Below are 17,557 nucleotides of genomic sequence, written 5' to 3'. Positions count from 1 at the left end.
TCCCTTTGTTTACCATCTGGAAACTCCTCTTCCCACTCAGAAAACCTTTCTGATGAATCCTATTTCATTCTGTTTTCTGTTTTTCTTTGTCATCCTTAGCATTTATGTATTACTAACTACCTTTATATCATTTGCATATGCTAAAATATTACTTGGTAACTATCTCTAAGAAATCAAACTTTTATCTCTGCAAATAGACTGCAGATTTCCAAGAAGCATGGACATTTTCCTGCTTCTTTTGTCATCTCAATGCTAAACAACTCATCTGTAAAAGGAACAATACACTATACACAAATGAATGATAATGATGAAAGAGCTTTGTAAAATATAAAGTACAATATGACTGTCGGTCCTAACTGTTTGGAGTGCTAGTAAACCTGTCTGTGTTCTCGAAAATAATTTCCTGCCTTGGTCCTTGCAATTATAATCTTACCTATGAGCTTGTCACTATTTCCACATTCATTAATGCCATTATTATTTTACTTTTTTTGCGAAGACTGAAAGGTAAAGTCAAGAGGGGACAATGCTGAAGATGACCCCAGTGGATTTTGTTAGGCATGCTGCACTTTCAGGACTCCTGTTTAAAACACACCTGTTCGTCAACTTTGCGCTGCAGCTGCATGATCTTGTTCTCCATGCCAATGTGGAGCTTCTTATAGCGCTCCACGGAGCGGGCCTCGATCTTGAGCTTCTTCAGCTCGCGCTTGGCCATCATCCGCCGGAAGCAGCACTGAAGGTAGATGATGGCGTGCATACTCCTCTTGTAGTAGGTGCGAGCCAGCCAGCCCCGGACCCACTTCTGAATGATGACTGCTTTGTGCTCACGGAGTATCTGCAGAAGAGGGTAAGTGCAAGTAACGTCAGACCCTGGACTAGACTCAATATTCAACTCTATCAACCTATGGATGTCAGGCTGAGAACCCACACATTACCTAAAGGAAAAGACATAAAAGTTGAAGCAACAATGTATTATGTGGACTGTATTTATCACAAATATATGGAAGCACAAAATTATTTTAAAAGGTGATTGAAATGTAGTCTTTAAAAGGCAATTTGAGGGCTTCCCTGGTGGCGCAGTGGATAAGAATCTGCCTGCCAATGCGGGGGACACAGGTTTGATCCCTGGTCTGGGAAGATCCCACATGCTGCAGAGCAACTAAGCCTGCGAGCCACAAATACTGAAGCGCGCGCGCCTAGAGCCTGTGCTCTGCAACGAGAGAAGCCACTGCAATGAGAAGTCCGTGGACCGCAACAAAGAGTAGCCCCTGCTCGCCGCAACTAGAGAAAGCCTGCATGCAGCAACGAAGACCCAACACAGCCAAAAATAAATAAATAAAATAAAGATAAATTTTTTAAAAACTCAACTCATTTTATAAAAAAAAGAGGAAATTTGAGAGACATATATAAAAATATGTATTATATCCACATGTCATATGTATGATTACATGTATATGTATGATGGTAAATGGAGTATACAGATAGAAGCTGTCTAAATAAAAGGTACCAGATTAATAAATAGAAAACTAGTCTACAAAGAAAGAAAAAATGCATTAGGTTTCTTATTGCTCTATGATTTCTATAAGCAACAGGTGATCCTTTAGAAAATAAGCAGAACTTGGTACCCTGTGAACTACGTGCTATTAAAATAAGAGATTTACCCACTACCCTTACTGCTGATACCATGCCACTGTGCATTAGGTCTCTGCTTGAGGACATGGGGTATGGCCAGTAAGCAGGCTGTAGAAGACGACACTTGGGGTACTGCAAAGTTTATTACTGATTTATTGATTTTTTTTTCCCCAGCAACAAAAAAATGATACTCTTGTTTGCCATATTTGAGGAATACCATTCTAGTGAGGATTTCCCATTGCTATTATAAATGCAGCACAAATCCATTTACGGGATTCAAAGGTAGTAGGGAGAGAACTTTAAAAGGAAAGCTAAAAAGAAGATAAAGTGAAGTAAACAAATCTTAATTTTATATTGTATTTTCTTAAAAAAAAAGATATTGCCCTAAACTTATAAACAACTTATAACAATAAGATTGCCTTGCATTTCCCTGGTGGCACAGTGGCTAAGAATCCGCCTGCCAATGAGGGGGACACGGGTTTGATTTCTGCTCTGGGAAGATCCCACACGCCATGGAGCATCTAAGCCTGTGTGCCACAACTACTGAGCCTGTGCTCTAGAGCCCTCAGGCCACAACTACTGAGCCCGCATGCCACAACTACTGAAGCCCGTGTGCCACAACTACTGAAGCCTGTGTGCCCTGAAGCCCACGCGCTGCAAGTACTGAGCCCGCGTCCCACAACTACTGAAGCCCACTTGCCTAGAGCCCGTGCAACACAACGAAGAGTAGCTCCCGCTCGCCGCAACTAGAGAAAACCCTCAGGCAGCAATGAAGACCCAATGTAGCCAAAAAAATAATAATAATAAAAATAGAATTTAAAAAATAAGATTGCCTTATGAGATGAATTTCTTGTCACTAATGACCATCAAGCAGAGATTGTGTAAACAGTTTCCAGGAATGATGGGGAAGAAGTTCTTAAATTTTAAGAACGGTTGAACTAGCAAAACTTTGATGTCCTTTCAAGTCTACGATATTACAAAGTAAGTCTTGTGTGATATAAATGTTTAAATGTATGCACTTGATTAAGTACTTATTAGTGATTATTATAAATGGATACAATGTATCTTTTATGAAACTTTTTAAATGTAAAAAATCTCTGAAACCATCTATTCAGATAGGTAGCAGTTTAGTAAGATCATTAAAAGAACAGTTCCTATTTTTAGGTTATGTAGCTGAGAAAAACCATGAAAAACATATGCCATCCTAGAGGATACAATTAAGAAATAAGTCGTTGTGTTTAAAGCCAACAAATACAAAATAAACACAGGTGTTTAGGAGACCTTCACAGTATCTTCAGCCAACTCAAGGCTGTCCCTTTGGGATGTTTTCCTAATGCTAAGGCAGCCTTCAGTTCCCACTAAGTGCAGTCACCCACCGTGCATCATGCCGCAGTGAGGCAGGGCATCCTGAGCTCTCACTCAACAACACAATCCCAAGGGAGCCACCTATCTTATCTGGATGACTAGTGACAAACTGGATAAGACTCAGTGATGGCAAATTGAAGGCTTTCAGACTTTAAAACTCAAGCAGCACACAGAGGCAAAGGTATTAATGCCAATATTCCTGTTCCATTTCCTTCTCCCCATGTAACTTCAGATACTGGTCCATTTCTCTAATTTCAGTCAAATGGAAACAGTATATAATTAGAGCTTCCATTCTCAATCTCATTTCCATCGGTGAGTCAGAGACATTAAATAACACTTGCTCTCACTTTAAGACCCCCAAAGCTTGGGGGAAGCTTGGATTGGAATCACAGCTAGAAGGATCACTAAGGGGGTACTACTGGCCTACACACGAGCCTGTCTCTAACCTGCCTCCCCTACTATGTCCAGTCACACTGGGAGCTAAGCTAGCTAGAGACTGCTACTGCTAAACCAAAGGCCTCACACGCCAGTTCAGATGTTCCTGAGGAGAGTAGTGAGGAAAACAGGAGGGTAACTGGTTTGGTATATCTAAAAGGTCAAGTTTAATAAGGCTTTTCCCTCCCTTGAAAGCTCATGCTTGAAGAGAAAGAACATCTGACTATAAAGCAGGCGTGGGCAGAAAGACCTGGAGTAGCTAAGTCTTCAAATTTTCTTCAAAACACAGCTATTAAATATGCTCATTCAAGCCTCATTAGCGTTCCATTTTTCTCTGTTATATAAAATTAATTCAAAATAAGAAAATAAAATAAATACATGAATAGGGCCTAGGGCACACCCACATAATCACTGCCTGTGATTAGAGAAATGTCCTTCACATCACTCTACTGACACTCCTAACAGTGATGCCCAGAGAGCTCCAAGATCCAGACTGTATTTTTGGCTTATTAGGGCTATATTCTAAAGAACAGATTCAAAACCTTGCTGAAATGAAAGAGGAAAAACTTTCATCGACTAGGTCATATATTGTTAGAGGTGATAACTAAGACTAATCTGGTGATCCACTGTCTATAGCCATGATGATTACTGCTAGACATAAAGATTATTTGTCAAAAATTTCTAGAGCATAACACTCCAGTCAATATAACTTTGACCACATTGATGTTATATTTGATTTCATTTTTACCATGGTAAATTGTTCCAAGGTTGTTTCATTCTTAATCTGTTCATCTGCCATATATTGGGTCAGCCAAAAAGTTCGTTTGGGGCTTCCCTGGTGGCGCAGTGGTTGGGAGTCCGCCTGCCGATGCGGGGGACGCGGGTTCGTGCCCCGGTCCGGGAGGATCCCACATGCCGCGGAGCAGCTGGGCCCGTAGGCCATGGCCGCTGAGCCTGCGCATCCGGAGCCTGCGCTCCACAACGGGAGAGGCCACAGCAGTGAGAGGCCCACGTACCACACCAAAAAAAAAAAAAAAAAAAAAAATTCGTTTGGGTTTTCTGTAAGATGTTACAGAAAAACCCGAACGAACTTTTTGGCCTACCCAATATTTTTACCTATTCAAAGCTCACCACAGACAGCTGAATAAAGGCCCCCAATACTAAGAATCTGTAAATATTACCTTATTTGGGAAAAGGGCCTTTGCAGATACGATTAAGATAAGGATCTCTAGATGGAGAGATTATCCTGGATTATCTGGGTGGGCCCTAAATCCATCACAAGTGTTCTCTTAAGAGACAGACAAAAGAAGTGAAGTTAGACACAGAGAGAAGATGATGTGAAGATGGAATCAGAGACTGGAGTGATATGGCCACAATTATTAGGAATACTGGTGGCCACCAGCACTAGAAGAGGCAGGGAATGGGTTCTCCCCCATAGCTTCTGGAGGGAGAACAGCCCTGCTGACACCTTAATTTCACAGTTCTTGCCTCCAGAACTGTGAGAAAATAAACTTCTGTTGTTTTAAGCTACCAAGTTGGTGGTAATTTATGACAGCAGCCACAGGAAACTAATATACTCACTTTTTTTTCAAATTACAGACAGGGGAAGAAAAAAGTAAATTTTCTTTTTCAACATCATGTTAATAAATATATGTGGCTTATTTAATATTTAAAAATGTATTTCAATTGTTGGTTGTCTCCATATGACTCCTACATCCATAGGAGCCCCTGTGGCACTTTGTACAGACATGGAATTTGATTAACGTTAATGGAATGAATAAACAAAGTTGAAAACAAGGCCTCACCTTGCGATACCTATTTCTGGCCAAGTAGCCTCGAAGGTAAGACTGAAGGACGATCGTGGCAGTCCGCCAGATCTTGTACCTCCGGCGGATTACATACATGCGCCAGTACTTCTGAATGATGGTTGCTGCCTTGGTTCTGCGCAGGAACTTAGCATAACTGGCCAGAGAAAGAGTGGTGCGTAGTCAGTAATCAGAAAAACCCTTGAATACATTTTGGAGAGGTTGAAAGCACCAATATCTCTGGCAGAATAAGTAGCACCTCCATTGTATTATTCTAATAACATACACGTTAAATCAACATTTATATTTCTTATATTTGTATAGTTATTTGATGATCCCCCAAATATCTGTGCATCCATTATCTCATTTGAGCCTTACCTAACCCTGAAAAGTGGGATGTCCCATATTACTTGATTTTACAATACAGAAAGTGAAGGTCATAAAGGCTTATTCCTTCTAGGACTGTGCTCATTACCCCAGGCTATGTCCCCTTTACATAGCAGACGAGCTTACACAGTAATCCTGTACTTACTTATCACCCAGCCTTCTTAGCTCTGTCCATTGCTAATGCACGATGTTTTTCCTTAATCTATCCATTTGGGCACAAGTTCTTTACCATTAATTCATGTCTTTTGATATCTCTAAATTAAAATTATCCTAATATGTAATCACACGTAAGTGTAACTAACTCTCTTCTACACCTTCTCAGTTAACTGCTACCCCAAACTCCTCAACAGAGTCATTATTAACTAGTTATATTCATGACTGTTCGAATTTACAGGTGATTTCTTCAAGCCCATATAAATGTATAAAAAATAAATACTGAGGACATGAGTAGGCAGTAATTTTTAATTATTTTTTTGAGGTTCAATCTGAATCATTCACAAAGGTGAGTGAAACTGTATTCTATTTAAACTGTCTTATGAGTTAATTCCTTGGACCTAAGAAGAGGTAAGGTGCTGCCTTCTCAGGTAGGGTGACCACTCAAAACCGTCCTAGTTTGGACAATCAATCAGATGAGCCCGCCAATCTTCGTTGCCCGTGAGCCAGAGTGGACATGCTGCCAGGAGACCTACCATCGGGCCTGGTGGCCTCGCACGTATCTCTGCACAGTGATGGCAGCCTTGCGCATGCGCAGGAACTTCTTCCGCAGCAGCCACCCTCGGATCGTCTTCTGGATCCGGATGCAGGCAGCCCTCAATTTGTCTGCCCTCAATTTTTCCAGATAGGCCACTTGACCGGCACGGAAAAAGATCTTTGTCTTCCCAAACTGGTATTTGTCCTTGTCCTATTTTTGGAAGAAACTGTATACTCAGAAGTAGAAATGATGACTAGATAAATGAATTTTAAAGAGAAAATATATGTCTAAAAGCAGAATTAGTAAAGGGATAAAACTATTAGCTAAAACTTGGGCTACATCACAATTAACTAATGGAGCCAGCTTTTTGATCATATGCAAGTGGAGCAAATAGAAGGGACTTTAAGGAAAACTGCAGGTTAAGAGTTATTTTCCAGAATTATTCTACCTGGAATTATTATCTGAGGCCCAAAACTTGGTTGTGGGTTATAGGCAGCTACTATTTGCTTGTCTGTATTTTAAATATCTCAAGGAAATGGAGATGCTGACACTCCCTCTGACTGACCCAGGCTGTAAGAATTACATCGGGCTGTGTGTTCCATGAGAAAGCTGAAGGAACAAAAACACCAATATGAAGAAAAAGGCAGGAAGTAATGCACACAAAATAAAAACTAAAAGATAAAAAATCTTGCATATTCATGTTAAGAGTTAAGTTTCTCAACAGTTATCTCTTGGTTTTATCAACAGTAAATCTTCCTACAAATTTCAAAACTCCTTTTACAAAAATGTAATCATTTATAATGCTCATTGACTTCTGATTATAAACAAAGCTGAGCAGTAAACACAGATATATATGCATGCTATTTTTGGTCTATTATATTCTGATCCAACTTATCTAGAAGCATGCAAGTTATTAACCATCTTATATCAAAAGAAGAGTAGAATTTATTTATACTAATCAATACTGTGATCTGAAATTCTAAGTGAAAACAGAGAAAATCACTTTTCATTGTAAGCAAATATTTCCTATCTTGTACATGAAAACAGAAAGTCAGAAATCTCCACATATATCTAAAACTGTTTCAGTTTAAATCAATAAAGTTTGCAAAGGAGGCTAGCTGGAAGAGCTAGAAAGTGGTTCCCTCTCCCTGTCTCCTTCTCCCTGCCCCATTTCATCTCAGCTCTCTCTCCCTCGCCCCCAAGCCTGCACTCCTTTACCTTGTGGCCCCAAGCGCAGCGGGGAGCAGTCTGGGGGAGGAGGCTTTCCCTACTTTCTGCTCTCCATTCCCTAGAAAGGACTTAGGCCAGATTCAAAATGTATCAGATTCTTTTACACATTGCCAGGAAAGTGGCCTAAGTGCTTTCAAGAAAAATAAAGTTATTATCACCAAAGAAGAGACATTACATCTAGTTAATAGCTAATAATTATGACTAATTACTTCAAAGTGAGGTAATCCATCCAACCTAGTGTCAAATAAGTGAAAATATTCTTTAAACAGCATCTCATGAGTCTTAAATTCTCTACAACCTACATCAGTGGTTATCAAAATGTAGTCCTCAAACCAGCATCGGCATCACCTGGGAACTTGTTAGAAATGCACATTATTGGACACGTCCCAGACCTACCAAATCAGATGTTCTAGGGGTGGGGCCCAGCACTCTGAAGTTTAACAAGCCCTGAAGGTGACTCTGGTGCATTCTAAAGTCTGCGGACGCCTTAGCTCGGTATGCAAGTCTCTTCAAACACCAACCCACATTTCCTAACCAATTCCCTACTGTCCCATGCACCATTTTTTTTTTACTGCAAAAGCAAAAACAAAAATCCGACTCTAACTGCTTTTTGAGAAAACTATGCTTTTCTGCTCCTTGCTCCCTAGAAGGATAGTCTCCTTCCACTTTATACAATCGTACCCACTCTTCAGGGCCTGACTCAAAATACATGTCTTCCATGAAATAGTTCCTCCTTCCCACAGCAGATGTGGCTTTGTCTTCCGTTGATTTCTTGTCTCACTCACTCAGCATTTGACAGACACTAAGGTATATTATACTTATCTTTAAAATGCATTAACTTCCAAGACACACTATGTCACCTGAGGACAAGACTTATTTTTCTTAATCACACAGCATCTGGCCTGGTGTCTGTCATAAGTAATTTTCAATAAAAATTTAGTACTTGGGGGCTTCCCTGGTGGCGCAGTGGTTGAGAGTCCGCCTGCTGATGCAGGGGACACGGGTTCGTGCCCCGGTCCGGGAAGATCCCACATGCTGCGGAGCGGCTGGGCCCGTGAGCCATGGCCACTGAGCCTGCGCGTCCAGAGCCTGTGCTCCGCAACGGGAGAGGCCACAACAGTGAGAGGCCCGCGTACCACAAAATAAATAAATAAATAAATAAATAAATAAATAAATAAAAAGAATGTGTCTCAAGTCTGGGTCCAGGCCTCACCATCCTGTATCTTGATACTGGACCATCATCTTTACTAGTCCTTCCATCGTAAAGACAGGGAACCTTGACCTCCAAGACAGTGTGCCTCTCCACCTTTCCACCCCTGAATAACCCGGATTAGTAGTATATGGATATTCCTAGGACATTCACAGGTTACAATCACAAGGCCTTTGGCAAACATCTGTTCTGATAAAGGTAAGTGAAAAATCTTTCTTACCTGTATCAGTTTCTCTAAAACATTCTTGCATGTTTGTTTCCTCTCACTTAGCACATCTTTTTGCTTCATTAGGACACGGTAGCGGCTGAAAAATTCTTGGTAAGTCCACCTATAAAAAGAAATTCATGTCAGCTTATTTAAAGAAGCAGGAACCTCCCCCTTTAGGATCCCTTATATTTGAAAAATGTCAAGCCCACCGAGAGGGGAAACCTGCTGCGCTGATTCGGATGGTTTCCAGGACACCGCACGCTCTCAGCTGCTGTACTGCCCTCTTCTCATCAAACCTATGTGTAAAAATGGAAATCATTAATACACAAAGAAGCGCGGCTCTAGCCACAAACTACTTTCCTCAGTCCAGAGACTGAATTCTTTTGTAAAGAGCCAAATGGATAAATGAGAAAAAAAAATTCAAAAATTGGAACAGTGATCAGAATGGAAAACTCCATGTAAGAGAGGGGAAGAGACCATTAGCAGTAAAAATACATACCACAAACTTATAAGAAATGCCATTAAACATATTTAAAAAGCCCAAACTCCTCTGCACTGTGCCATGCTCATTACATGCCTTGGCCTGACTAGCTGTTCTCATAACTCTTTAGTTCACCATGCAGAGCTCCCCTGGAATAAAGACTGGCCAGCCCTGGAGATTTCTCTAACAAGAAGAACAAATTAAATATGCCCCATTCAGGTATTTTTAAAAAATTATTGGTGTTCTAAAAGCTATTCAACTCAGTGTATACATACTAAGCATTAATAGTGTCCATGTCAGTGAAAAATATTTTATATTATATCTTATGTGTATTTCACTCTAGATAAACGGCACCCTAATGTTAAATTGACACTAAAAGAAGAAGTAGCAAGGTCTGCTTCTTACGGGATGATGATTCCTCTAACTCCCAAGTTAAGCCCTGAGTAACCTATCCGAGGCTTCTGCTGCGCTATCTTCTCAAGTGTTTTGTTGGTGATGGGAGATGCGGTTGGCTGACAGAAGGTAATGGCCCCTAGGGCTGTCCAGGAAAGTCACCCAGGGCGTGGCAGCATCTTTCAGCTTCTCACTTCCTCCAGAAAGGGCTTCTTGGCAATGAGAAGAATACAACAGTCTTTGAGAAGTGCCCTGCAGTCTAAGGCCGACCCTCCAAGGGCAAGACTAGCATGGGTGTAGGTAAAGGAGCACGCATACACTGCGGAGTGGGAGTTATTACAGCATTTGGTAAGTGTGCCTAATCTCTGACCCACAAATTCTACTTCTAGAAATACATTATTCTACGGAGATAATCAGGCAAATATATAAAAATGTTTGGCAAAAGATGTTTATCATAGCCATAGGAATAACCCAAATGGCCATCAATAGGGAATAATTTAAAAGAATGGTGTTATGTGTATATAATAGGATATGACGTAGCCATTAAAACGATGATGTGGATTTGTATTTACCAACACGGAAAACACCCATAAGTTGAAAGCAGATACAAAACAACAACTACAGCATGATCCCTTCCATTTTATTAATCTCTCTCTCTCTCTCTCTCTCTCACACACACACACACACACACACACACACACATATAGCAGGGAAGGAATGATCAAGAAGGATCTATGCCAGTTAATACTTATTAGCTCTCTGGGTATAATGAAATGCTCTTTCATTTATTTTTACACCACTTTATATTTCCTGAAAATTGTTTTTATAATGTACATGTATTACTTTCAAAATTAGAGAAATATTTCCATTTTGGAAAAAACTTCCTCTCACGAATGGTATTTGACACAGGACAAGATGTTTGGTAAAAGTAGACATTCTCTGATAGTTTCAACAGTTGAAAAGTAGCAGGGATGATTGTGAGCCTTTGCCAAAGCAACCTTATCTCACCCAGCTCTGGTTTTAACTAAAGCCCAAGTTAACCAAAAAGATCTTGAAGTAAATTACAAATAGTACTAGAAATGTGTGGTTGATCTCAACTTTTAAAATCATCAGAAGGCCAACTACTAATTTGTTCTCACATTTTTTTTTTTTCCTTTGGCCACGTCGTGAGGCTTTGTGGGATCTTAGTTCCCTGATCCCACCAAGGATGGAACCCGGGTCCCTGGCAGTGGAAGCGTGGAGTCCTAACCACCGGACCACCAGGGAATTCCCTATTTTCACGTTCTTAAAAGGGAACAAAAACGGAAAAAGTTCTATTAACTAGTTGTTTCCCTCTACAAGACATGAAGATTTACCTAAGTATTTTTTCTCTGCTGCTGGTTTGGCAATCCTTATGAGATACGGATACTTTAAATTCAGCAGTTGAGAAATACTTACGTGAATGGGAACTTGAAGTCGTTAGGCTTAATACAGCGCACGTAGTGAGGGGTAGTGGCATTCAGGGTCTCCATAAGCAGGTGAAGGGAGTTTCGGAACTGCATGAAAAAGAGCAGAAAGGGGCATCAAGGTTTTGTCAAAGATGACATAAAACAACTGAAAATTTTCTTCAAATGACACTAGTGGAGATGACTTTGCCACCTGTGAACCTGACCAGCCCTCAACAGTGGAGCTGCTAGGGCTTTTGGTTCAAATTTGCTTAAACCCTACCATTTACATGCTCACCCTGCTAAACAGATATTCTCGCTCCTCCCACCACCACCACTGTCCCCGCCTCTTTAAAATAGACTTTATTTTCTTAGAGCAGTTTGAGGTTCACAGCAAAATCAAACAGAAGGTACAGAGATGTCCCCCATACCCCCTACCCTGGCACAGGCATGGCCTCCTCCGTTATCTACATTCTCCACCACAGTGGTACATGTGTTACAGCTGATGAACCTACTTAGACACATCATTATCACACATCATTATCATCATTACATTAGAGTTCATTCTTCCACCCACCCTTTTAATATAGATTTCTGTAGCTTTCTGTTGTACACTTAAAACTTGGACTAAAAATATAAGCTTGCTTTAAAAATATTAAGGTCATTTAATCATGTACAGTAGGAATTTTGCTGTATGATACTGAAAAAAGTAGCAGATGACTTAAAAGAGTATAGGAAATGGGGTGGGGGGCAGAGGATGGAAGAGTACAGCCAGGGTGGGGTTACCTTTAGGGACATGGGATCATACTGGGGGCTGTGGACCTGTGCCAGGCCCTGCTTCCTATCTGCTCAGGAAAACAAGCTGACTAGCACTCAGCCTCCTGCCCAAAGCCCCCAGCCCTAGTGCAGGCACTAAGCACATGTGTGTGTCATGTTTCCCAGTCCCCATGGTGCATAAAACATCAAAGAAAGCAGAGGGCACGGTTCCTGGGCTGAAGGAGCTGTACAAATCCAGAGAGGAAACAGCCAGAGAACAAAACAAAGGCAGCAGTGGTTTGTGAGGGAGGATATGTACTGGAAGAATTAAAATGTAGAGAAAATTATTTTGGGAAACGCTTAAGCAGAGTTACGGGTCTATGTTAGGAGGGGAGAAGTATGAGTGGACAGTGTTCTGTATTCTCACAGTGAAAGCTCCAGCCTCTCCTCACCTGAGGACCCCACCTGGGAGGCTGACAAAGGAAGACCTGAGGCTCCAGCTGAGCCAGAGGGGAAGTAGCACTGCAGCAGCGGCTCCCTGAACTCACCTGGTGCCCCACCGTTTTCTTGTGCTCTTTGGCCGCCTGGCCTGGTCTGCCTTTGGTGGGCTTTGCAGGAGTGCGGGTAAGGAGCGTGCGCCCTGAAGAGGTGGCTGAGCTTGGACTGATGGCCTTCTCATCATCTTGAAATAATTCTGGTAGCATCTTAAACTGAGTCAAAAACAGTAAAAGGAAATCACTCTCTAAACCCAAACTCAATTGGAAATCTTCGCAGAAACACTATGATGATTTGCAATCCATAGTGATTCCCTTCCTTAAGTAACCCCTTTCAGAGTCACATTCCAGAAATAATCAGTATCTGTGTTAGGAGCCAAAAATATGAGAGGGAGGTGACATCAATGCTACAAAAATATAGATGGAAAAAATGCAGTAATTCTACAACCTTCTTTGGGGGAAAACAAAATCAAAACTACTCCACTGAGACTTGAAATCTTAATCCACAGGAAATGGCTGCTCTAACCATTTTACTGGTTTTAAACGATAATTATTTTATGAGCAACATACTAACTGAAAGTCTTATTACATCAGTTCCACCAAATGTTTTATCATCATGCTTCATCTGTCTACCCAATAACTCAAATGGTGAGTACCAACTAAAAACTATCACTGAAAATCTCATCAGGAAGGGTGTCATGAACTAGTTCTACAATTTAATAAGATTTTAAAAAATCATGAATTAACTGTAATTTTTAGAAAGTAATGTGCATTATTGGGGAAAAAAAAGTAAAAGGAAACCCTGCCCGTATCCTGTAAGCTTTGCATGACTGCATAATTCCTGCAATCAATTTTGTGTTCTACCAGGTTAAGGAAATGAAAGGCTATTAAAAGATCTGGTAGTTAATAAATGGGTGGATAGTATAATTTAATGTGGTTGGAAGACATTTTATGGAACAAAAGAGACTTCAAACTAATCGACAGTAACATTTTGATATATGTACATATCTTTACAACAGTGAAACAGTCCACATACATAAAATAATCCTTCTTATAAGTCAAAGTGTAACCGCAACAGCCAATTATTTATCTAATAAACTCAGAATATCTCCAGAAGCAATAATTTTCTTAAGAGAGTTCTTTCATTTAAAAACAAAATTAATTTCATTTGGTATAATGTATCTATCAATTATAAGGGTAATTTAGGATATAATTCATGATGTATATAACAAATTGTTATACATGACATACCAATAATGGTTGCTTGCTGCACAAATGAATGTATCCCTAGCTTTACGGAATACATATAGCTTGGTTAGCTACAAAGCAGGGCAGGGGGTGGGGGTAGGGGAACGTTTTACCATTATCTTGTATCACAAAGGGGAAAAATACGAGTTCCTAATAGATTTGATTTGAAAACTCAGCACAGAGTTAAGATGTAAGGCTATTCGATAATAGGCCAAGGACTCTAGGATCTATCTGACACACTTCTGTCATTTCCAAGTAAATTGCTAGCTCTACATTAGCGCTGCCTACCTAAACTTTGTTTTTTTCTCTTCTGTGTGAAATGGTTAATAGAGCTGGGTTGAAATATCATATTCACCACTAGTGTTACAATTTAACTGAAGTTCTACAATATCTACCAGAAAACTACTCAGTGTTGAGAGTTCAGAACACATACACACATATAGATGCATATATATGTCTTCCTCTTCATACAAGTTATAAATTTAAAATTCTCTACATTGAGTTTTCATTAAAAAAAAAAGAGAGAACATTTCACATTGTCATATTAGAAACTACTCTACAATTTCTTCTTTAGGCAGTATTTCTGCTTCCTTGTGGGCCATTTTTCTCAGACTTCTTTCCTGGTTCTTCCTCAGGCCAGTCTCTAGGAGTTGGAATGCCTTACTCTCTACTATTTTTCACCTACTTGTTCTCCCTAAGCAATCTTATCCAGTCCAACTGCTTTAAATGCCATCTAGTTCTAAAGACTACCAAATTTATATCACTGACTCTGACTTTGCCTTTGACCTGCTGACTTTCATTTACAACTTCCTATATGACATGTCCACTTGACTATCTAATTGCCATCTCAGGCAAAACATGTCCAAGATAAAACTCTTTTTTTTTTTAATTGAAGCATAGCTGACCCACAATGTCGTGCTAATTTCCACTGAACGGCAAAGCGACTCAGTTATACATATATATACATTCTTTTTTCTCATATTCTTTTCCATTATGGTTTATCAAAGGATACTGAATATAGTTCCCTGTGCTATACAGAGCGAGACCCCAACCTCCCACTCCATCCTTCCCCCAACCTCCTCCCCCTTGGCAGCTGTAAGTCTGTTCTCCATATCCATAAGTCCAAGACAGAACTCTTGATGCTTTCTCTTGAAGCCTGATCTTTTACAAGTCTTCACCTCAGTAAGTGGCACCATTATCCATCCAGCATCTCAGGCCCAAAACATAGACGTCATCTTCAATTTCTCTCCTTCTCTCACTCTCCATACTCAGACCGACAAGACCAGTCAACTCTACCCACAAATCATAAGCCATTTCCACTGCTATAATTTCAGTATCTCAGTCCACTATCTGTCCCCTAGATTACTACCCCCCTATCCCCAGCCCTCCCACCATATCTCCACACAGTAGCATATCATTCCCCATATGAAAACTGTTCAGACTTTCCACAGGAACAGAAATAAAATCTATACTCTTTACCACACTTCCCTCCAGAAAGTGGCCCCTGTCTACCCATCCTACTCAGCTACCATGCTCCAGTCATACTGGCCTTCTTTACGGACCTCAAACACAACCATCTTATACAGTCTCAGCACTCCTCTCAGCACTTGCTCTTCCACTGACACAGTTGTCTCCTATTATTCAGGGTACAGCCCAAATGTTACATCCTCAGAGAGGCCTTTCCTGACCACTGTGGCTGGTGGAGCACCTCACCTCTGCCCAAGCTTAGTCACTCTCTAGCTTGGTACCCTGTTTTACTTTATTTTTATTTATTTATTTATTTTTTGCGGTACACGGGCCTCTCACCACTGTGGCCTCTCCCGTCGCGGAGCACAGGCTCCGGACGCGCAGGCCCAGCGGCCATGGCTCACGGGCCCAGCCACTCCGCGGCATGTGGGATCTTCCCGGACCGGGGCACGAACCCGTGTCCCCCACATCGGCAGGCGGACTCTCAACCACTGCGCCACCAGGGAAGCCCTGTTTTACTTTCTTTATAGCACTTACCACTTTATGATATGATATCATCTAAATATTTGGTTAAGTGGTTATTACCTAACTCCTCTACCTATCTCATTTACCTGTTTACCTTGCTAAATCCCCAATTTTCTTAAATCATTCATTGAAAAATTTAGCCATTCCCCACTGACTGAGGAGGCCAACTTCATTTGAAGAGAGAAAGGCAGATAAACAGAAAGTCAAATATGTAAGTAGGTAGATATGTCTGGACTTCCATCTTGTTTCTTTGATCTGTCTATGCTTAAGACAGGGCTCTGAATTGCTTCAGGCTGAACTTATATGTCTAGGAAAGAGTGTTAAAGAAGACAGAAGAATCCAAGTAACTGCTTCATAAAGATGTGGGAAATCATCTCAGTAACAACAACAACATTATTCACTAAGAGCTTTTTACACATGAAGCACTGCTCTAAGAGCTTAATACAACCTATTTAATCTTCATAACAACCTCTGAAAGTAGATACTACCGTGATTCTATTTTACAGATGAGAGATTTGAGGCATAAACTCAGTAGATGAACTGTGCTTCCCTTCATCAATTAGCAACATGGAAAGTAGGGGATCTAACTCTTTTTAATGACATTTAGTAGAGTTGCAACTTAGTAGTATTTCATCGAGCTGCAATTTACTTATGTGCTTCTTGTTATTTGATGTAGCAACAGATTTCTTTATGGTGGGAAAACATAAATTAAGACACCTTCTGTTAAGTTTTTTTATACCTTAATTCCTTTTAAAGTGGCTAGAAGCTGCAAAATGAAAGAAAGAAAAATAAAAGACAAAACACATACACACAAACAGAACCCCACACTGTATTACCACAAAAATAATTCTGTTGAAAACACATAACACAAATACTGATCTTCTAAAATTAGTACTTCCAAGAGGACAAATCAACACTAGGTTACACTTGCTTCCTATCAGGTGCAGAAAAATTAAAACATAAAGTTCATACGCTTGGGTTGGGTTTCTGCTGACTGGGAGCAGTGTAGGCCTTTAAGCTATGTAAACCTCACACCACCTCCACCCAACTGCAACAGTGCTATATAGACTGGCAGTCACTCCAAATGATTCCTCAGAATGCATAGCTACTTTCTGGAAATTAAGGAGCCACGACCCAGTCAGAAAAGTTAGGTCAGAAAAAAGCCACAAAAGATTATGGGTGCCTGGGGAATGAAAACCTGTGAATGTTCCGTGTCAGCTAAATTATTTAGAGTAGTAACACTAGAATTCCAGGGTTTTCATCAGTATTCATAAACTAAAATGATTTATAATCTTTAACTGAATCAGGGATCGGCACTGTGAGAGAATTTTCTCTTATACGTCATTCTTATAAGGTATAAAGCGTTAATGTCCAGGGCTTAAGAGGATAAATGAAAAAATGATTTTTTCTACAGACATTTAAGACTATAGACTCATTCTTTTCTGCGGGTTAAAACTGGAATTTGGTCCTTACATCATCTTTCTATTACCAAAATAATTGAAAGTAAAAGTTTTTATTCCAAAAACAAGAGTCAAAATGTTCATATAGGGGCTTCCCTGGTGGTGCAGTGGTTGAGAGTCTGCCTGCCAATGCAGGGGACGTGGGTTCGTGCCCCGGTCCGGGAAGATCCCACATGCCGCGGAGCGGCTGGGCCCGTGAGCCATGGCTGCTGAGCCTGTGCGTCCGGAGCCTGTGCTCCGCAACGGTGAGGCCACGACAGTGAGAGGCCCGCGTACCGCAAAAAAAAAAAAAAAAAAAAAAAAAAAAAAAAAATATAAAAAAACATTCTATAAAAATAAAAAAATTTTT

At 40.5% G+C, this 17,557-nt stretch overlaps 1 protein-coding gene across 9 annotated transcripts in view; it reads right to left on the bottom strand.

Annotated features, from left to right (window-relative positions):
* The window catches only part of MYO5A (myosin VA), a 180,912-nt gene that overhangs the window by 58,185 nt on the left and 105,170 nt on the right, over window positions 1-17,557 (bottom strand). For all 9 annotated transcript variants that reach the window (XM_024754316.1, XM_024754322.1, XM_024754325.1 and 6 more), the window contains 7 exons: window positions 12,563-12,724; window positions 11,272-11,369; window positions 9,170-9,256; window positions 8,973-9,081; window positions 6,311-6,522; window positions 5,235-5,391; window positions 593-832 (listed from right to left, as the gene is read on the bottom strand). In XM_024754316.1, coding sequence (XP_024610084.1) covers window positions 593-832; window positions 5,235-5,391; window positions 6,311-6,522; window positions 8,973-9,081; window positions 9,170-9,256; window positions 11,272-11,369; window positions 12,563-12,724 — 1,065 coding nt within the window. The remainder of the gene's footprint in view (window positions 1-592; window positions 833-5,234; window positions 5,392-6,310; window positions 6,523-8,972; window positions 9,082-9,169; window positions 9,257-11,271; window positions 11,370-12,562; window positions 12,725-17,557) is intronic.

Source organism: Neophocaena asiaeorientalis, unplaced genomic scaffold (assembly GCF_003031525.2).
Source record: "Neophocaena asiaeorientalis asiaeorientalis breed wild unplaced genomic scaffold, Neophocaena_asiaeorientalis_V1.1 scaffold391, whole genome shotgun sequence".
Lineage (NCBI taxonomy): Eukaryota > Metazoa > Chordata > Mammalia > Artiodactyla > Phocoenidae > Neophocaena > Neophocaena asiaeorientalis.
The sequence above is the reverse complement of the archived record's forward strand: the minus strand, read 5'-3'. Positions and strand labels throughout refer to the sequence as shown.